At 37.5% G+C, this 21098-nt stretch overlaps 2 protein-coding genes and 1 long non-coding RNA gene across 5 annotated transcripts; all 3 read right to left on the bottom strand.

The window, feature by feature from the left end:
- Nucleotides 1–468: 468 nt before the first annotated feature.
- Nucleotides 469–1278, bottom strand: LOC148932742 (uncharacterized). Its single transcript, XR_016135208.1, has 2 exons — nucleotides 1198–1278; nucleotides 469–721 (listed from the first exon to the last, which is right to left on the bottom strand). It is a non-coding gene; the product is annotated as an uncharacterized LOC148932742 (long non-coding RNA).
- A 3392-nt stretch (nucleotides 1279–4670) lies between these two features.
- On the bottom strand, nucleotides 4671–9421 carry LOC148932741 (cellulose synthase-like protein D3). Of its 2 annotated transcripts, none has more exons than XM_089066117.1 (4): nucleotides 9271–9421; nucleotides 7866–8773; nucleotides 6889–7696; nucleotides 4671–6809 (listed from the first exon to the last, which is right to left on the bottom strand). In XM_089066117.1, exons 2-4 carry the CDS (start codon nucleotides 8741–8743, stop codon nucleotides 5049–5051), a joined length of 3447 nt encoding a protein of 1148 aa, XP_088922243.1. In that variant the 5' UTR covers nucleotides 8744–8773; nucleotides 9271–9421; the 3' UTR covers nucleotides 4671–5048. The 2 variants fall into 2 exon arrangements, with proteins under 2 accessions (XP_088922243.1, XP_088922244.1); XM_089066118.1 differs by having other exon boundaries at nucleotides 7866–8787; nucleotides 9271–9414.
- Nucleotides 9422–13908: 4487 nt separating this feature from the next.
- LOC148932740 (putative arabinosyltransferase ARAD1) lies at nucleotides 13909–17492 on the bottom strand. 2 transcript variants are annotated; one of them, XM_089066119.1, is made up of 9 exons: nucleotides 16814–17491; nucleotides 16469–16642; nucleotides 15962–16119; nucleotides 15728–15869; nucleotides 15487–15602; nucleotides 15266–15404; nucleotides 14876–14986; nucleotides 14650–14718; nucleotides 13909–14192 (listed from the first exon to the last, which is right to left on the bottom strand). In XM_089066119.1, exons 1-9 carry the CDS (start codon nucleotides 17294–17296, stop codon nucleotides 14073–14075), a joined length of 1512 nt encoding a protein of 503 aa, XP_088922245.1. In that variant the 5' UTR covers nucleotides 17297–17491; the 3' UTR covers nucleotides 13909–14072. The 2 variants fall into 2 exon arrangements, 1 of the variants encoding a protein (XP_088922245.1); XR_016135977.1 differs by lacking the exon at nucleotides 13909–14192 and having other exon boundaries at nucleotides 14876–15002; nucleotides 16814–17492.
- Nucleotides 17493–21098: the final 3606 nt, after the last annotated feature.

Here is a 21098-nt window from a genome sequence, read left to right as displayed (position 1 = left end):
ATTAGGCGGACAAGTTTTTTGTGGCTGTGCTGACTAAGTGGATAAGTTTTTTGTGGCTGTGCTGACTAAGCGGATAAGCTAATGTGAAAACTCTAATAATACAAACTTAATAAATCAAAATACTAATTAAGGACTAAAAAGATATAGAAATTACTAGTACATGATAATAACAAAATCAATAGAGAAATTATGTGTTTTGATTTTAGCAGGTGACCCTTCATGAGTGGTATTTAGAAATATGGAAATAACTCAGTCCCCTCTACACTAACGAACATATAGAAGGACAAGTCTTCTTTTAAGACATGATATTCATAGGCAATATATTTTATCAAGTGATGTTAACCTTAATTACCATCAAAATAAAATCAAAATTATCATCATCTCATTACCAAAAAGCAGTTTCATTGTTGAAAGTACTACTAATAATTCCGAAGTTCCTCCTCGTCATAGAAAAAAATAAAGAAAGAATACTATTTTAATCCTTTTTTTCTTTTTTCTTTTTTGAGTTCATTGCAAAAAATGTGTGGTCTCTTGATGAATAAACTTCCCAATTCATAACAATAAAACAATCAAAGAATTGCACCAACAACTCCTATGTTTTCTCTATTGCCTGCATTCTTTTCCTTGCGAGTTCATCTTCATAACGAGCCATTTGTGATTTTATCTGTGCCTGTGTCTGAGCTAGCTTTTTCTGTTCATCATACACCACTTTTTGTTTCTCCTGCCAAAATAGATCATCTTTGTTATTTTTGGATATGAAAGTTGTAATTATACTCCGTTAAATGCATGCTAGCTATTTTGAGTATCTAAACAATCAGAACTGGGTGGCCCATATTTTTACTATTGGATCCAGTCAAACAATCTACTCTGATAGTTGCGTAAGAACATTGGAAAACATAACTTTAAATCTATAGGTCATCCTGCAATTGCTTCAATTATAAGATGGAAGTATGGTAATGAAACAGTTATTTAAAATCTCTGAGGCGTGATTGATTACATATTAACCAGCTATAGGCGTAATTGCTTCATCAGGAGAATTTTTCTACCCTATCTATTCTCGACTATAAGTACAGTAATAATGGCATGGCCTAATTCAAGGCAACGGGAACTAGAATATAGCACGACCGTTTGAGAATCACAGAATTCAGCCAAGAAAATGCAAACAGTACAAATGACCTGTGATCTAACAGAACTTACAGTTTCGGCTTGAGCTTGCATCGCTTCGAATTCTGCTGCTTTTGCATTAAACTCTTGTTGCCTTGTTTCTTCTTGCTTTTTCATCACTTCAAATACCTATATCAATATAATTTGAGTACATTCGGCTGCAATACTAGTAGCAATTAGATGATTTTCCATTATCCTCACTCAGAAACACATAAAATAAACCTAAAACCTTATCCAGTCTGTTTTATGATTACTATAAAACCAAAGAAACCACACAAAACCAGTAATTTAACACAAACTGATACATAAAAACACATCCACAACAAATGATGCTTCAAAATATCAACACAACTACAAAGGTACTCAATCAATCGAAATTCGAACTCAAAAAAGTTAGTAAAACCTTTTTCGCGTGTGAAGAGCTAGTGATCTCTTTCATGACACTGTCTAAATTGCAAGAGATTTGGGAAATTAACTTTTATATACATGACAGTGTCTTGAGGGAGAAGAAACGAGGGTTTTGTTGAGAGATTCGCAATGGGGAAAAAGAGTCAGGGTTGGTATCTTATGGATTTTTGAATCTTGACTAGTTTTGGCTAAATATTTTTAAATATTTTGGTTATTGACTAGTTTAGAATATCAAACTGGGGTTGATTAGCAACTTAAACGTTATCTAAAATTTTGGCTAAAAAAATTAGATTAATAACTAAAACAAAATAAAAAAATTTAAAAGAATACAAAAACTCAATCGTCTTTCTCGTCTCTCACACTTTTAAGTAATCAAACATTGAAAAAGCAAAATTTGACGACGTCGAACAGCAAAACCTAGTTCTCCCATTCCTCCACGAAAGAAGTGCAAAGATTTGTCTTCTTCATGTTTTGGGACTCGTGGGTACTTATTACTACTAGTGAGCTTCGCGACATTTGTCTCTCCTGTAAAAGGAAGGCGAAGTTTAGATTTTAAATAGAGTTGACCATTTATTTTTGGACTAATAAAAATAAACCTTAAATAGGGTTGATCGTCAATTTTAGACGGCATGTCAAAAAAGGACAAAAAAAGCATCTTTCGTTTGTCAAGGATTCGAAGATCCAAAAGAAAATGAATAAGACCCAAATCATAAAATGACTTTGTTTAGAAAAAAAAATAAAGTTCAGTTTTTTTCCCCTTCTCATATTAAAATATTAGCAATTTTTACTTTTCCATTATTAGGATAGATTGTTGTTGATAATCAATCTAAAAAAAGGTAGGATTATATTCTTCGTTGAGGCTAAGGTAGGTATACATTCTTATTTGAGGCTAATTGAGTGGATTATATTTCATCATCTAAATCGATCATCGGCGTCGTACGTAGTTCGTTAGAGCATCCATAATAGTAGACTAAAGGTATGACTAGCAATTAGGGCGTGGGGATGTCAACTATTGTGTTAGGCTAACACGACGGACATCCCGAAGTAGGACGAGCGCTCATCCGCGACCTAACACCTTTAGCCAATCGCTACTCCGCTATTGCGCGGACACCGATTGGCTAGCCAATTTTTTTATTTATTTTTTATTTATACTCTGTATTTACAACTCATTGCACTTCATTTTTTTTATATTTGATAAACACCAATAATTAATTTAATCATATTTGTAAATTTGTTTTATTGGCAAGGGCGTGGCTAGTCCTAGTGTTAGGCTATTTTTATATTATGGTTAGTCTTAGTGATGTGGCAGGCTGTGGTTAGTCCTAGTGATGTGGCAGAAGGTATTTGTGGTTAGTCCTAGTGCTAGGCTACTAATTAGTCCGTCTTAATGTGAATGCTCTTAGGGGTTGCTTTGTAAAGTTTTATTTGGGTTTTCATAATTTGTCTAAATTTTTCTAATTTTGTTGAAGACGATTGAAGGTATTTGTGTTCCTATTATAATTTTTGGGAATTTTATATCTTCAAGGCTTCAATAATCGAAGTTTGGCAATTTCAATTTTTTGCAATTATATACTTCCAATCTTTTTTGCAGTTTTTTCATTTTTTGAATATGATTGCTTGTGGATAGTATACTTGTTATAGTGTAGTTTTCAATATTTGTTAGATTATAAGTTTTCCAAGTTTAATAAGTATTTTTCCCAATTTCATACCTTATGTATTATTCTATTTTCTAGTCTCCAAATCTTTTATACACAAATCGTGAGGTACTGAGGTATACCGTGTTCAATACGAAAAAAACTTATACACCCACATATTCCACAAAATCCCACAAAAATAATTATAATACCTCCAAACCAGACAATAATTACAATTTTCCGCAGACTATTTTGGGCATAAAATCCGAAAGAAGAAAATTTAAATTTCAGAAGTACTACTATATACCCCTCTATAAATACATATAACTAATAACCTTATAATAAACAATTCACTTATTGTTTTAGCATTTAACTTTCAAGATTCTCTAGTCATCCTAACTGCCTCCGTTGATATCACAGGTAAACTGCTACTACTTATATCAATTAATTTATGTTTCAATTTAATTATATGCTTATATTGGAAAATGCATGCCATTATATTTTTTTACAATTATGAAATATTTTTTTGTTAATGAAGAGGCAGAAGCGGTGAATCCATTTTGCTACGCAGTGTGTACAAAGTATTTTTGGAATGATAAATGTTTGGGAGTATGCCTTAATAGAAGGTTCAATTATGGATATTGTGGTCGACAACCGGATGGCCCTGATTGCCAACATTAGTAGTAGTAATTCTTTGTTTTTTTTTCAATAATATTGTTCGTTTTAACAGATCAAGATGTATAATGGTGAATATTGAATCGATAATTAGTAATCGATGTTATGTTGGATTTGATTGAATTGAATTATAGGTGGACTTTGTGGATTGTGTTTTTATTTTTGAGCAATACTTACCTACGCACTTCTTATAGTGTAAGTATAAAACTTAAATATTTTGAATACTTAATATTTCAATTTTGTAAAACAAAATTTAAAGTGAGCATTTTAAACTATTACAGAAATTATTAAAAATGGAACAATAAAATTTTAGTTCAAGGTTTGCCTCTAAACTATTTTGGCAAACCGCAACATCTAGGAAAATCCTAGCGAAATTCTAAAATTTAAAAATATATGATTATTTTTTTTAATGTTCAATTTTGATGGGAAGAATACGGGAAACTATTAATAAATTATTAAAATAGAAGATTAAAACTATTTCCATCATACACAATCCATGAATAACTCATTCCATAAATATGGAAATAACTCATTCCATGAATAAAATAGTAATTCAAGGTTTGCCTCTAATTATTTTGTGGTATTTAGAAATATGGAAATAACTCATTCCATGAGTAATACTATAACAAAATCAATAGAGAAATTATGTGTTTCGTGGTATTTAGAAATATGGAAATAACTCATTCCCTCCATTCTCAACAACATATAGAAGGACAAGTCTTCTTTAAGACATGATATTCATAGGCAATATATTTTATCAAGTGATGTTAACCTTAATTACCATCAAAATAAAATCAAAATTATCATCATCTCATTACCAAGAAGCAGTTTCGTTGTTGAAAGTACTACTAATAATTCCGAAGTTCCTCCTCGTCATAGAAAAATAAGGAAAGAACTACTACAATTTATTCATTTTTTTTCCTTTTTCGAGTTCATTGCAAAAAAATGTGTGGTCTTTGATGAATAAACTTCCCAATTCATAACACTAAAACAATCAAAGAATTGCACCAACAACTCCTATGTTTTTCTCTGTGCAGCTTTGTCTAAAATTGCAAGACTAGACTGCAACCAAGCAATGCACAAAACATCACCAAATTTATCTGTCTGAAAAAATCTCAACTTTAGTAAAGGGGCAAAGAGAGAGCAATAGGAACCTTGTCATAGCTCTCAAGGAAACTGAAAAGATCCACCAATCTGGTTGCTTCCCTCCGGAGGGTTGATCGCCACCCACAGGAGTGATATAATGATGGCGATGAGCCCCGACCACACGAACACGATGGTAGGCGTCCTCCCCCGTCTTCCCATCAGCCCCTTGGCGAACGGGTAGAGATGCGCCAGCACCCAAAAACTGAAGAAAACGCCACCCAATAGCCGACTCCACTGTGGTATCGTGCTGTAGATGGTCCGGCTGATCCCAACCGCGATAGCTATCAAGTTCACCATCATGATCACCATCGGAGGGATCATGAGGGACGTCCATTTCACTAAGTAGAGATCAGCAAAGTCATCATCGTCGTCGTCCCCTGCTGATTTGGATGTTAAGGTGAATGAGATCTCCACACCAGCAATAACCTTGAGCAGGCCTTGGAACACGGCAGCTAGATGTGCACTAGTCCCTCCGATCAACCAAAACTGCTCGTTCCTCCACCACTCCTCCAGCTCGATTCCTGCCCACTTGACCTCGAGCACAGCTAGCGCGCAGAGTGTTACTGTGATGGTGAGGAGATAGACGAGGAACGTGACGTCCAGGGATTGCACAATGAACTGGCCGGAGAAGAGGGAGAGCGCGGGGAGGAAGCAGTAGACGATCAAGAACACGGATGTGAAGGGATAGATTCCGACATTGAGGTATGCGATCCTCTGAAGGATCTTCATCTTCGAGGTGGCTAGGAAAGCGTTGTTGCGCGAGAAGAAGATTTCGACCGAGCCAGTCGCCCAACGGAGGACCTGGTGGAGCCGGTCCGTGAGGTTGATCGGAGCTGTGCCACGGAAGGCGTCTCTCTTGGTGACACAGTAGACCGATCTCCAGCCCCGGTTATGCATTCTGTATCCCGTGACAACGTCCTCCGTGACAGAACCATAAATCCATCCAACGCGTTGCCCCCACTCGGACTTATCCTCGTACCAACACGAGATGACACTGATGGCCTCTGCAACGGTGGATGCATCAAGAAGGTCGCGTGGTATGGTGAGGGCACCGGGCGGCCTTCCGTGCTTCACCGAAGGGTGGTCAGCTAGCGGCCGGCCTTGAAACTCCGCCACCGGGATGGAATCAATGAGTAGATTCGAGTTTCCAAACATCTTTGGGCCAAGTGAGAGGTTCATCTCTTCATCATCCGAGTCTCCCATTCTCAACGCCCTATTCTCCTCTGCGTTGCTAGCAACCGTACGGTGCTTCTTCCGACGAGGGAAACAGCAGCTGAGGAAGCCGGAGCCACGTTCCTTGGATCGTGGAGGATCGAAGCCATAAAGAGCAACCCTCCTGAAGAGACAACCAGTCCCAACATAAACCGGACCCTGCAGCCCATCGAGAGCTCGCATGTTCCCATCGAAGAAGACTGTGTTTCTATTGGCGTAACGGTCAGAGGGGTCGATGCCTTCGAACCTCTGGGGGAATTGAACATAGCAGATGCGATCGCCGCCTCTGTCCATCATGAAACACATTCCTTCCCTCATGGCTTGAGAGTTGTAGATGTAGTGATCACAGTCAAGATTGAGAATGAAAGCACCATTAGACATGATTGCTGAAGCTCGGACGAGAGCATTCATGGCACCGGCTTTCTTGTTATGATCGTAGCCGGGGCGCTTCTCACGAGACACGTAGACGAGCATAGGCAGACGGATGTCAACATCTGTCAGGTCCATCACCCGACCCTCCGACAACGACGGCCCACAAAGTGGTTCGTCGCTTGGAGGCTTCAACATAACCTACAATCACAACATCACACTTTATTTACTACACTCAAAATCCCATATACTATATAGTAAGAAGCAGAAAATGGAATACCTGTATAATTCCTGCATGATCACCCTTTGTGTGTTCAGCTGTAGGGCTCAACCAAGTCCCGGGCCAATGTGTTCCGTCAGCCATCCATGTAGCCTTTTTCACCTTGATCGCCTCAAACGGCTCGTCGTCTTTCCTCTGCCTCTGCTCCTTCAAGGCCTTAAGTTCTTCCCTAGCATGATAGGCGTCGGATCTACGACGAATGGACTCTGGCAGACTGTTAATCCGGACCTTGAACTCATCGTACTCCCGCTTCACTCGTCTCCGGTCTTTGACAAAGTCACTCTTAACTTTGTTCTTGTAAGGATCCTTCTTCAAGTTGAAGTAGCTCTCAGGATTCCTAGGCTCGATGTCGTGTTTCCGGCAGAATGGGACCCACATGTTGGCGAAGCTCGCTGCCTCAGCCATGGCCTCGAATGTCAGGAGCGCCCCTCCGTCATCCGAGACGTAGCAGGAGAGCTTCTCCACTGGATAGTCAGCTGCTAGGATAGACAGTATGGTGTTGGCAGTGACAAGTGGTGGCTCCTTCTCTGGATCTGCAGTCGAGACGAATATGTCCAAACCGGGAAGATCAGACTTCCCGGTGGGGTTGTTTGGAGTAGGTGTCTCGAACTTCTCCTTGAGCACGTTGAGATCAGTGGCTCGATTGACCGGACAGAGCTTCGGAAGCTGATCAAGAATCCAAGAGAAAGCGAACCATATTTCACAAACTACAGACATCCCCCAAAGCCAGACTGCATCAGTGTTTGGATGGCTGACTCTCCATGTCAAGAAGAAACCAAGAACAACCATTCGAACCAAGACTAGAAGCCTGCATCCACACGAATCACCAAAATCAAGACATGCTCTATTCCATCAATGAGACAATACTCTAACTTACTAGTTCAAGATTTGTATTAAAATCATTATTTTTATGGACATAGTAAATAATTTCTAGTATCATGTAAGAAAAAACAAAGGATAGGTTAGTGCTTATGTACCGGTAAGGGCTGATAATGGCAGCCGGGATCTTGAGCTTGCGAGTGAGTGGCCTCCACGGTTTGCTCACCAAGTCAGAAGACTCAACAGTACGCTCATTCTTCTCGTCATCGTATCCCCCCTCCTTAGGCCATATAGCATTGCCATATCCATAAGTCCCCTTCGTCTCAAACAACCACCTGTTATGATCAAAATCCGCGGTCTGGCTCCTCATCAGCATTGACTTGTTCGATTTCATCAACGACATCCTCCTCTCCACCTTGGAAACCCCAGATGGTGGCGGTGGGAGCTGTGGCAGAGCCGGCCATTTCTCCATGGCCTCATCCAGATCAGCCGCATTGTACTGCTCCTTGCACCCGGGGCAGACCCCTTCTCCCGTCTTGAGCACATCAAAGTAGCAATCCCGACAAATCTTGAAATCACACTCACAAGGGAGGATATCATCTCCCCTCTCATCACTCATGACTTTCCCATCACAGCCGGGGACGGAGCAAGAGGATCCCTTGGCGCCAGCCATCTGCGGATGGCTGGCGTCCGAGTCAATCACCTTGTCCATCAAATGAGCCCTTGTCATGCTGTTGAACCCGCCCGTGAAGAGTGAGCTCGAGACGTACTGCTCCTCCACCTTCTGCGTGACGGGGTTGCTAGGCTGGTTGTCGGGGGTGAGGGGAATGTGGACCGTGTAGTCCAGGAAGTCGCCATTGCCTAGCTCACTGTCGAGATCGTCCCTAGAGTAGTTGACATAGCGGCCTGATGAGGTCCGGCGGGCAAACGTGACGTGAGACTGCGGAGGCAGAGGCGGCCTGCCGTTTTGAGACTCTGTCATCTCAGAATCTGTGGATAAATTTGATCTACTCGCCTTGAACGATTTGGAAGCCATTTAAATCCCCTGATTTAGCAAAGTAAGATCCTGAAAACATATCACTAAATCTCAAATTCTGGTTACTAATTTGGCTCTAACATACTTACAAAACAATAAAAATGGGGAATCAATAGCCAACAATTGGAAGTCAATGATACAGACAAAGGTGATAACATTCAGACCAATAATCATATTCTATAAAAACAACAAATATTTGTCCTAATTAGGTTGCTTCAAATCATCATTACATCCATCAAAATCTATCAGCACATTTTAAAGACAGCACTGATCCACACAAAAATCAAGACAAAATTCCCAAATTCCCCATCTATAAAAACAAGATCTTGCTCTGATTTGATCAGTTGAGAGATGAAAAAGAAGAGACATATACATATATATCAAGATTTTTGACAAGATTAAACTCACCCCTAAATGAGATGATTAAAATCAAGCTTTTCAGAGGCTCATTAGCATTATTAGGGAGGTTGAATGAATCGAAAGCATTAGATATAGTAATGCAAGAAAAATGGTGGCAGAAGTTATACCTACAAAAAGATGAAGACAAATGCAGTAGGAGTAATGCTCGCCGGCTCTCTCTGATTACAGAAGCAGACTGCTCTTCTTGAGAGAGAGCATTATTTTATCAACACATTCAATCTCCGATCGCCTAATGTCTCTCTCTATATAAGACAGGCGGCACACAGCTGTGAACATGGAGAATTTAACTGCAAAGTCATTTTTCTCTACATGCTTTTACTCAAGTCTTGCCTTCTTTGATTCTCTCTGGAATATTTAGTCAAACTATTTTCACTTGTCATATAAATGAAGATAAATATAAAGTAAAAAAAAAATAAAAGAATTAGTAATTGTTAGAAAGTTAGAATATTTGTAATATGAAAAAGTAGGACGGCAGTTCAATGTTTCTCGCATCTTGGTCAAAAGTTTTGAAGTAATTACAAATATTTAATTTTTATACGATTCTTTTAATCTGTTATTATAGATGTTTATCGATTATTTCATTAATTCTTTCTTCTTTACTTCATTCTGCATCGATTTCATATGACCTACCGTGGAATTTCACAATAAATACAACAATCCATAGTAACTGACAACCATTATTTGGGATAATTTCCATAAATGTTATCAGCTACTATAACCATTCAAAATGATTACTAGAGTTTATACTTTACATTTATTTTCTTGTTTAATTTATCTTCTATGGATAAACACTCATTGGCATGAAAGAGCTTTGACTTACCAGTGCAGGATTAATTGAATTGGGTGCAGTCAATTTTTCAAATATTTGTAAAATGAAGAGGTGAATGAATTTAAGAATACACACATTCATATTTGACCACATCTTTTCCACGATACATATACTAATACACAAACAAAGTACTACTACTTGTTTGTCGAGCTTAGTTAATTTTTTTTAAGAAATATTGGATATTGAGATATTTGTGATTTTTTCTCTTTCACATTCCATTTAAATAGGATGAAATATGTTTTCGTTCTTATATATTACTCCTACTTACTAATGCTTAATTCTTGTAATTTAATATAATCATGAAGAAATATTACTGAAATTTTGGCATTAAACTTTATAGATGTTAAAAATTTGCAAACATATTTTATTTTGATTATATAATTTCCTTTATGTAAATTATGTAGATTTTAAAAGTTATAATGAATTTATTAGTAAAAAAACATTTTTTTTTAAAATTTTAATAAACTCATGCCTAAATTTCAATAAAGTGTTAGTCTGGATTAAAAAATAAAATTCCAGGAAATAAAGTTTCAATTTTAATAACCTAATGTATCTGGATCAAAAAATAAATATCCAGGAGATAAAATAAAAAATTACTCCATATTTACATACAAATAAGCTCATTATTTCGAATATATTTTTACACTAATTATTTGGTTTATGACTTAAACCACTTATGTATTTTACCAAGAGAGTATCCTAATAAATCAGCTGCCATAATCTTAGCTGTTTTCACAATACTATTTCCTTATCAACATACCATAATCAAATGTTGACAATAAAATAAAACGAGAAGCTATATTAAGCATTACCTGAGTTGTTTATTCATCAATTTTCCTAAAGATGGAGGTGCAAATGTGAACGCCCCCAATCACGCGCTAGATCATTAATAACACACGTAATTTACGAAAATAGAATAAATAAGCACATTATATATCGAAAATAAAATATTTAAGGGGAAAAATACAAAGAAGGACCGCGTAAAGTCGGTGATTTGTTATAATTGAAATGAAACACACGACCTAAGGCACATGGGCACGAAACACCCAAGCAAATCAGAAAATGTACCCCCTTCACATGAAACACTACCCATGTATAATGAATTAATAGATCAGAATTATTTACAAAATTAACACTCTTTAGGAGTATAAAAACTATCACCAATCAATTTTCATTTCATTATTCACAATTCTAATGAAAAGAGGCAAGATTGTGATATGGTAAAATATTACTGCTAGGTAATTGAGTTATATTATTTCTTTTTAAATTTTTTGAGAGTAATGGAATCATTTTTGTAACAAAATTTTTTTTATATAATTTCCTACTTTACCCTCCCTTTCTATCTCATACTTTTCTTTATCTTAAACTTTTAAATATTTTTTTAAATATTTTTGGATGGAAGGAGTATGTTTTTTTTCTTTAATACAATAGTGAACCATGAGACAGCTCATCACTATGTCAAATTGTCAACACATATATAAATATATAATCTAAAATGATTAAGGAAGTCATTAACATGATGGAACATTGGGGTTCCACTACCACGCCTTACTCTTGATATCATTAATTATGACAAACACTACTACTACAGTCAAAATGGCATATCAAATGTATCAAAATAGATCTAGACACTAATAAAATATACAACCGACATCGCTTCAAGTAATAATGCAGCACAATAGAATATTTCAATATACAAAAATTCTGCGTATATAAATAGTAGTACAAGGTGTATAAGAGCACTCCCAATGGCGACGGCGATAATCCGGCGATTTTTCGCCGGATATCGCCGACTTATCGCCGGCCATTGGGAGGAGGTCGGCGATTTTTCGGCGAATTTCCTACCGATTTTATGCCAAACGGCGTTTTATCGCCGGGCTATCGCCGGATCATCGCCGGCCACTGTGGGGAGCTGTTCGGCGATAATCCGGCGATGATCAAATTTTTTTTTTTTTTTTTCCTTCAACGGTCATATTCTAAATTCCACCCCTATAAATATTTCATCCTCTTCCTCCATTCATCACCCACAAACTTCATTCACACAAATTTTCAATCTTTTTTCTCTCCATCTTTATTAAATGAGTTCTGATTCATCGTCTCGTGCTCAGTCCGACGAGGAAATATCACATTCTTCTTCCGAAGAAGAGGTACCTCCCGCTCCCACCGGATGGGATGTAGCGGGTTTCGCCAACAACCCAATCAACAACTATATCTCCCGCCGCATACAAAGCGAGATCGCTCGAATGCAGCAGCCACCCCCCCAACGGCCAATCCGCCGGCGGCGCCGATACATCCCTCGCAACCACACTGGTGCGCACGATTGGCTGTTCGCCGATTATTTCGCGGAGGAACCACGTTATCCGGCAGATGTATTTCGTCGCCGGTTCAGAATGCGCCGCTCCCTCTTCCTGCGCATTGTTAATGCGTTGTCCGCGCGTTACCCTGAGTTCCGGCTCCAGCGAGACGCAGCAGGGAAGCCCGGACTATCGCCCCTACAGAAATGCACTGTTGCCATCCGGCAGTTGGCATACGGAGGGTCCGCCGACATGTTCGATGAGTATCTGCAATGCGGCGAGACGACTGGCAACGAGTGCCTGAAGAATTTCTGTCAGGGCGTGCGAGAGATATTTGGGGAGCACTACCTTCGCTCGCCGGACGCAGCTGACTGCCAGTTCCTACTGGATTGGCACTGGAGGACCCACGGCTTTCCGGGGATGCTCGGCAGCATCGACTGTATGCACTGGCAGTGGAAGAACTGCCCAACCGCGTGGCGAGGCCAGTTCACTACCGGCTATAAAGGTACGCATCCCACCATCATTCTTGAAGCCGTTGCCGACCAACGGCTTTGGATTTGGCATGCTTATTTTGGTATAGCCGGGTCGAACAACGACCTAAATGTTCTCAATTCCTCGCCCCTTTTCAACGAGCGGATCAACGGGTTAGGCCCCTCCATCGAATTCACGGCCAATGGCAATGTGCATAACATGGGGTACTACCTGGCTGACGGCATCTATCCGCAATGGCCCGTGTTTCTGAAGACGATCAGATGCCCACTCGGAGATAGAAGAAGGTATTTTGCCCGAGCGCAAGAGTCTGCGCGCAAGGATGTGGAGAGGGCATTTGGGGTGCTCCAATCGCGATTTGCACTGGTAAAGGGCCCGACGCGCTTTTTCTACCAGGGGGATATTGCCAATATCATGTATGCGTGCATCATCATGCATAACATGATCATCGAAGATGAACACGAAGGCGTCCTAGACGTCACCGACGACCCAAGTGTTGCATCATCGAGTCACGGTGTCTCAACCGAGTCCGCCCGCCAGGGTGTACCGCACAACGAACATGAACGGTTCCAGGCATTCATGGACATACACCAGAAGGAGGCCCATCAAGCACTACAACACGATATCATCGAAGAATTGTGGGCAAATAGAAACCGCGCCCACTGCCCTTGAATTTTTTTTTCTTTGAATTTTTTTTTTGATTTTTTTTATCCATTCGTGTACTTTTTTTTTTTTTTTCTTCGTTGTAATGTGTACCCGTGTTTAATACAACGAACTTTATTTGTTGATGTGTACTATTATTTGTTTTATCTTATAAATTAAATAAGCTAGCTTATTATATATAAAAATAAAACAATTAAATTAGTGATGATGTAAAAATGAAATGTTGAGTTAGGGAAAAATAAGGGAGAAATAAGGGAGAAACCATTGCAGAGGTTGGCTAAAAGTTGGCTAAAAACTGGGGATAAATTTTGGTGCTGATGTGGCGCTGATGTGGCAGGAGTTAGGGAGAAATAAGGGAGAAATAAGGGAGACCATTGGGAGTGCTCTAAAGAGTAAAGCATCTTACTAGGTCCAAGTACATTCTCTTTAATTTAATTTTAGTCCTGCACATAACTAACTACAAAAGAATAGGATCAACATCACAGTAATTCAAACATATTATATCTAACAATTATACAAGTTGGTAAATACAGAAAAGAAAGATAAAGAGCTATTAAAACAAAACAAAACAAACAAAACAAAAGGAAAAGAGGTAAAATGAAGGGGAGGAGGAAATTGACATGGAAGGGGTCAATCAAGAGAAGGGTACTGGGCTCGTTTGCCTGCATTCGCAACTGCAGATGCTTCTAGATTCTTTCACAACGCGTTGTGATCTCCTCGAATGAAGCTTGATGTTAACCAACTTACCTGCCATCTGTTCGAAGTGTGAAGGAATGAGAATCACATTAAACATGCATGTCGAATAATAATAATAGGGCAGAGACCATACAAAGTTTTAGAATGAGATTAGTTAAACTGACGGAAAGCCTCCCAAGGAAGAAAACATGCAGGGGAGTTTAGATTGAACATTTGGCATATGCCAATGCCACTGCTAAATTTTGTAACCCTAACATGATTATTGGAGGTGAACTATACTTCGATAAAATTAGCTAGTAAGTTCTATAAGCTTTCTGACTACAGCTAAGAAAGTGAAACTTATTATTTTACATTTGAAGGCACTTATATTTAACTTCCTAATTTTCTGTATAACACTGTAAGCAACTGTCACTAACTCATACTAGTAGATAGACATCAGCATTTAGCGCAGGAATTTCATTCAAAACTTCATTTTTATAACCAAAAATGGCTTGTTGAAAGGATGGAATACAGACCATTCTCCAAACCAGGTCTTCTGGGCCCAATGGTTGAGCAGGATGAGAATAAACAAAATGCCTCGAGTACTGAAATAATGAAACAGTTGGTAATTATTAACAAGAACTGAAAAATGTATCACTCAGTCAAGTAGTAGTAGTAATAAATAAGAGAACATAATTAACTGTTCATAGGCTCAAAATTAAAACACATAGTCCTGTCTAAAGAAATTAAAGATGCAAATACCTTAGCAAGACTTGTTTGCTTCTGTCTTATTTGAGAGGGAGAAATATTTCTTAAATAGGATAAGAGCCATCCTGGCTGCATGGCATCACTTGAGGATACGAAAACAGCTACCTATCATAGCCAAAAGCTGTAGATTAAGTTGTAGTTACAGGTAACGAAACATGATCTCAAGCACGTATAGCACATTGCTTATCGTGGTAGAGTTAGCAATAGACTTTTATATATCTATGAGCAGCACTAACCACCTAATCAATGCAAAAACTGCTTTTCACTCCTTACAATCTAAAACTTGGATATCAGTCCTCGTACACGTTTTTATAACATTACTTTCTATTCCAAGGAAATAGAAAATAACTTGCATGGTGAAACCTCAAAGAAGAAGGGATATACCTTGCGGTAATCAAGAATTCCTTCAAAAGGAAATTCCAACTCGTCACTGACTATTACAGGGATGCAGCCACTGACAATAGCATCAAACAACCTAGCAGATGAAGGAGTATCACCAGCTGGATTAAGGCAAAAGATAGACCTGATGAACAAAGAACAAACAAGTATATTAGTATGCTATTTTTGTTGGCCATACAGAATTATATTATGCAGCCCAAGATTACTTGCGCATGCCAATCTGAGCTGCATTCTTCCCACCCTCTCCAGTAGTACCCTCCTCTATGACCACATCCTTGGCTCCATTAAGTTCAGCCACAAGTTTAGCACGAATTTTACCACCCTGAGAACAAAAGCAGTATTTGCACTAGCAAGCTTAAAAACAGAATCAATATGGGCTCTATTAGCCGTGAGGTCCAATTAAGTTACAAAAAAAAAAAAACATGTTTATATATAATGAGATCTTACAGCATTTCTTTTCAGCCTTCCTCGAAAAAATAGCAGTGTAGTCCTCTTTGAATCAGACAAACATTTGGAATCACACAAATGGACATTTGGAACATATGGCAGTATCAGGTCTTTCTCAAGGTAAACTTGTCCAGGCTTATACCTGAATTGTCAAGGCAATCACACACCAGTTATTAGATATCAGGAGTTAATTACAATATTTGGTGCAACAACAAAACTTCAGGGGAAACTGACCAATTCCCAGTTGAGTCCATATCTGGAAGGAGCCAGATTGCTTTCTTCATAAACTTCCGAACAGATTTAAATGACCAAGGATGATGAACTGGTAAGATATGATCTCTACCCTCAGACCGGTTCCAAGCTGGTTGGTCTGTGACCCACTTTAGGGCTTCCTATGTTTCCAAAATGTAGTGAATGTGTTAACAAATCACGCAAGTGATGAACGCTTATGAGTCTCCCAGGGAAATTTCAGAAAGGGAGCAGTTCAAACAGGATACTGAAAATATAAGTTCGGATTCAATATATAGAGGGAATAATGAATCTTGAGATGATAGAACACACACTAGTGTCTAAGTTTCCATAAGATAAAGCTGACCACAAACAACATACAATATTATTTCATGAAAAATATTAACACATGCATACAGTATTAGCAGCTACTGCTTAAAGGTGCTGAAAATATTTATAAGCAAGTATATTAAAAATTAAACAAAGAAATAGACTATGGAAACGCACTCACACCCTATAAAGAGCCTTGCATTGCTGTTTCTCCAACAAGAAAAAGCTGATTGTAGTGAAAAATGGTATGTAGAACAAGTCTGCCTCTTCTTGCTTGTGAACTCTCACAACATTCTTCAGTAACCTCTCTGATTCTGGAGCTATTAAGTCCGCCCATAGCCAATAATCAATCGAATGCTACAACCAATAAATCACAATATACATAAAGTAATTAGAAACAGACCAAACGTAATAAATACCTAACATCGCATTCAGATCCAAGGAATCAAGCTCAAGTAACAGGAATGGTATAAAGCCTATGAATCTGATAGCAACATTAGCTTCAAACTCTGCTTAATCAAAACTCACTTGCTCAATCAATCGATGCACAGGACTGCCATTGGAGGTGAGATTAGTTGTCTCCTTATACGTATTGTGAAACAGCCAGAGCAAATCGTAGGTGAATTTCGACGGCATGTCATACACATAAACCCTAATCGGCGAGTAAAACGAAGTCTCGCCTCCGTAGAGACGTTTCTCCTCTTCCTCCGAGATCAAATCGTCTAATCTCTTCACATCGCGCTCATCAACGGCGCCTCGAACGGTGTCGTCGCGGCTGGACGGAGAATTGGATTTATGAGTGATAAGAAACTTGTCGAGTGAGGAGACGAAGGAATAGTCGACGTTAGGGTTTGAAGGTGCGGGAAATGAGGTGGCGTGGAGAGTAGGGAGAGAGGGAGAGGAAGAGGAGGCGAAGATGTAGAAAATGAGAGAGAGGAAGATTAGAGAGAGGAAGAAGAGAAGGAGATGAGATCTCTGAGATTTCGCGGTGGAGAAGTGTCTCCCGGCCATTTTCCGGCGACTGAATTGTCTCAGTCGGGAAATGCCACTCTACTTCGTTAACAAAATCAAGTGTATACTTGAATGCCAAATACGAGTAGATAAATTCAGTGTATTATGCAAAATTAATAGTAGTACAAGAAAAAATCATGGCATTTGTTCGCAATTATCGGTTAATGAATTATTTTGGTGAAATCATATATGATATGAGAGACGGAAAATGAATTATTTTGGTGAAATCATATGGAGTATGATATGAGAGACGGAAAATGATATGTAGACGTCATTGTCAGTTAATAGTAATGTCATTTATTTATTTAAGGAGTCTCATTTTTATTCGGCGCGAGTTTTAAGAAATGTTAAGAAAATTGGGTGGAAAAAAGTTAGTGGAATAATGATCACATTTGTATATATTAGTTTTAAATGATATGTGAGTGTAATGAGTAAGTGGAATGTGAGGTCTCTTTACCATTTGTTGTAATTATGAATCGGGACTCCAATTCGTAGACGGAGGAAGTACACGTTAAGTGATTATAATTTTCTTCGTGGGATACTTGCATATAAATTCAAATTTCATGATTTTTAGAACTGCTTTTTAAAGTTGCACGACATATTAAAATTTGACCGAATTTCATAGTTTAGTTTACTACAAAAAAAAAATATAGATATATATATATATTAAGAAATGATCCTTATCCTGAAAATGAGTACCAGTAAATTTGCTTATTCCTCTGATTCCCAGGAAAGCATACATTACAATCTTGAGCAAAGGAAATCAGAGAAATTGGTGCTAATTATATACAATTATACAGAGATCTTCACTTACTTAAAAACCTAATGATTCCACTATGTTTAAGATCACAGATATCCTATGTCTTATAACAAAGGGAGGAGAAATCTGACAATTATAGTGGGGATAATAACAAAACGATGCGTGAACACCCATGAATTGGAAATTTCATAAATGTGAATTACCGCATTGTGCTAGAAGCAGAGTTTAGTGAGCTGGGTTTTATGAGTGGCTAAACAAGCTATTGCTATTATATTGTTGCAACAGTGACACTAATCTTTTACACAAAAAGGTAGAAACTAGTATAGATAGCTTTAAATGCACGTTGAAATTCATACGTGAGTAGACTAAAATGAACAATATAAACTTACACATAGCTAAAAGACACTTATGTGAATTAGAAAATAATTACCAATAAAACATGAGAAGAATCAACATAATATTTTGTTCAACTCTACTTGTAAAATTGTATTCGACTTTTAAGGTCATTCAATATTTACAACACCAAGAAATCTACGTGGTTATAAATCAACAATGACCCGCACCATTATATGCAATAGGAACAAAATGGGTAACACGCCAAGTCATCAAGTTATATCATTGCACAACCAAGAAAATTCATCTACAAAACCATTCCTTGAAAGCCATTAGCCACCACAAAATTTCCACACAATCACGATTTCTGGACAAATGCAATTATCTATAGATCATCATTATTTTAGCATTGGAGTATAATTGAAAAGAAATAATCATTTCTAAGGTACAGTACAAACATTGTAATAACTAACCCCATCTTCCTCTTCTTTGTCTTTTGCTATTTTATCTAGTGAATTTGCATCTTGTGCTGGTATTGGCAAAGGTCTTGAAAGAGATTTCAAATATCCAGATACTGTGGCTGCTAAAGATGTGAATCTAAAGTTTTAATATGCACTGGCTCAAAAATTTACCAGAGATTGACAATATATATAAAGCTACCAATTATCAGAGCAAATAAAAAGTGTTTTTTATTTAGATTCCTATTTTTAGAGCTTATATTTGGTTCTGGTGAAAAGGAAATACACCTTACTTTAAGCAAATGAGAATATACAGAATTATCTACTTGCAAGTATACAAGGTAGATCTAGAATAGCTAAAAATAATTGCAAATATACAAGATAGATTTAGTATAGCTAAAGGCCAGTACTGGGATATCGAACACAGAGAATAAGATTGCAATTGTCTATTATATACTAAGCGTCATGTAATATCTAGAGACACGAGATTTTTGGATTTGAACTTATAAACTAGACAGAAAGAAATAAACAATTATCAGAAAATATAAAATGTAAATAATACAAAGCAGGCTAAGGAATGTAGAGTTTTAGGAACCACAATCAAAAGCTAATACCCAAACGATTTCCTTGAATTATGGTCTCTAGAGTTATTAAGCTATCACAGATGTAACACTATATCTTCTCCCGAAGCATACAATTTGTAGATTGCTACCTAGAACCGAAGTGTCCTTCCTACAACTAAGGCAACAACTCCTAAAAGCTCCTAAGATACTTAGCTTCATTCAAACACTCAAATCTCCCGATTATATGGGCAAAGACGTCAACTTCTCTTCTTTCAAATTAAATTACTCATCTCCCGAGTATTGTAGTAAAATCCACATACATTTATATGATGACCAATCAAACAATGTATAAGCACAAGAGAAATTGAAATAACTACAAGAGCTAAAAAGGAAAAACAATTGAATAAATAACTCAAAATCATAGTATGTTTACCAAAAATTCTACAAAAGATGTTTACTACTCATAGACAAGTAAAAAATAACAAAAAGTACTAGACATGAAGAAAAACAAAACAAAACCCAAGGTTGAAAGATGTAGTCTTCAGTCTTCTCTTGCCTGGATCTGCAGAGCTCCGCTCCAATGGAAGATGAAGAATAATATGTGGAATATGAGATGGAAGAAGTATAGAGAGGGAGAGGATTGGAGGCTCTGAGATGGATGGAAGAAGGTGTAGAGATAGAGAATGATGGGAGGATTTGACATGAATATTATGAATTAGGTTATGAGGTATATATAGGCTTGAAAAAGGTTTAAAATAGGTAAAAAGTATTCTCCAAGTAATGGGAAAGATTAAATTCGAATTCTTCAATTAATAGGAGAGATTTGGCTCTTTTCTTCCTTAATTTCCGTCAGCTTTTGCCTGCACTGCGCGACCTTCGTAAAATGACCATTACTTTCTCCACATAAATCCGATTCAGATGTTCAAGGTACCCACGCTAAGATCTTTCAAAGAAGAAGTAGAGAATTGTATGTAGCTGATTGGACTTCAAACTCACTGCCAAAATGGGCTCGAACAGAGACTGTTGCACCTTGACACTTTTTTCTATCTTTTTCTATCATTTATCAACAAACACATCAAAATACCAAAATATACAACATATGCAATTTAAGACATAATTTTCATGATTGACATTTAAAACGAACTAATTCTATGAGCAAAAATTTAGTGGTCAAGGAATACCACGTGGCAATATGATGTGGTATATCCCACTAATAATACTTTGACAAATGAATTTATAGAAGTCCAACTAAATACTTTCATCCTTTTCTAAAAATGGACATTATTATAAAATTTGGAAAGTCCAAAAATTAATACTATTTATATAATGAATACATGTATAGGGATGTATTCATATCCTTTTACTACATATTGTTCAAACATTCAACTGAATCTCAGCCCTACGATTTTGTCATCTAACAGTTAGATTAATGCCACATGTCATTTAATAATGCACATTTTCATTCTAATAATGTACACCTACTAATAATATAGCATTATAATATAATAATGTAGATTTTCATTCTAATAATGTACACCGACTAATAATGCAACATTATAGTCTAAGGATTCGTTCGCTTTGCCCAATATGGGCAGAAATTGATTATAATTATGGCTCATATTGGGAGTTCGGTTTATCATATTTGATAAACAAATGCCCATATCCACACTGTTCAGTTCATAAATGAC

This window comes from Salvia hispanica, chromosome 2 (assembly GCF_029641045.1).
Source record: "Salvia hispanica isolate PSC_SH4W2 chromosome 2, Shi_PSC_v1, whole genome shotgun sequence".
NCBI lineage: Eukaryota > Viridiplantae > Streptophyta > Magnoliopsida > Lamiales > Lamiaceae > Salvia > Salvia hispanica.
The sequence above is the reverse complement of the archived record's forward strand: the minus strand, read 5'-3'. Positions and strand labels throughout refer to the sequence as shown.

What these genes read in the sequence shown, in the direction of transcription:
- LOC148932741 (XM_089066117.1), bottom strand. Translation starts at nt 8,743, where the DNA reads ATGGCTTCCAAATCGTTCAAGGCGAGTAGATCAAATTTATCCACAGAT. An exon ending in GCCATTATCAGCCCTTACCG is followed by an intron (nt 7,697 to 7,865) that starts GTACATAAGCAC and finishes GTGTGGATGCAG; the next exon opens with GCTTCTAGTCTTGGTTCGAA. An exon ending in ATCATGCAGGAATTATACAG is followed by an intron (nt 6,810 to 6,888) that starts GTATTCCATTTT and finishes TTGTGATTGTAG; the next exon opens with GTTATGTTGAAGCCTCCAAG.
- LOC148932740 (XM_089066119.1), bottom strand. Translation starts at nt 17,296, where the DNA reads ATGGCCGGGAGACACTTCTCCACCGCGAAATCTCAGAGATCTCATCTC. An exon ending in GCTCAGATTGGCATGCGCAA is followed by an intron (nt 15,405 to 15,486) that starts GTAATCTTGGGC and finishes TTTGTTCATCAG; the next exon opens with GTCTATCTTTTGCCTTAATC. An exon ending in GAATTCTTGATTACCGCAAG is followed by an intron (nt 14,987 to 15,265) that starts GTATATCCCTTC and finishes TGGCTATGATAG; the next exon opens with GTAGCTGTTTTCGTATCCTC.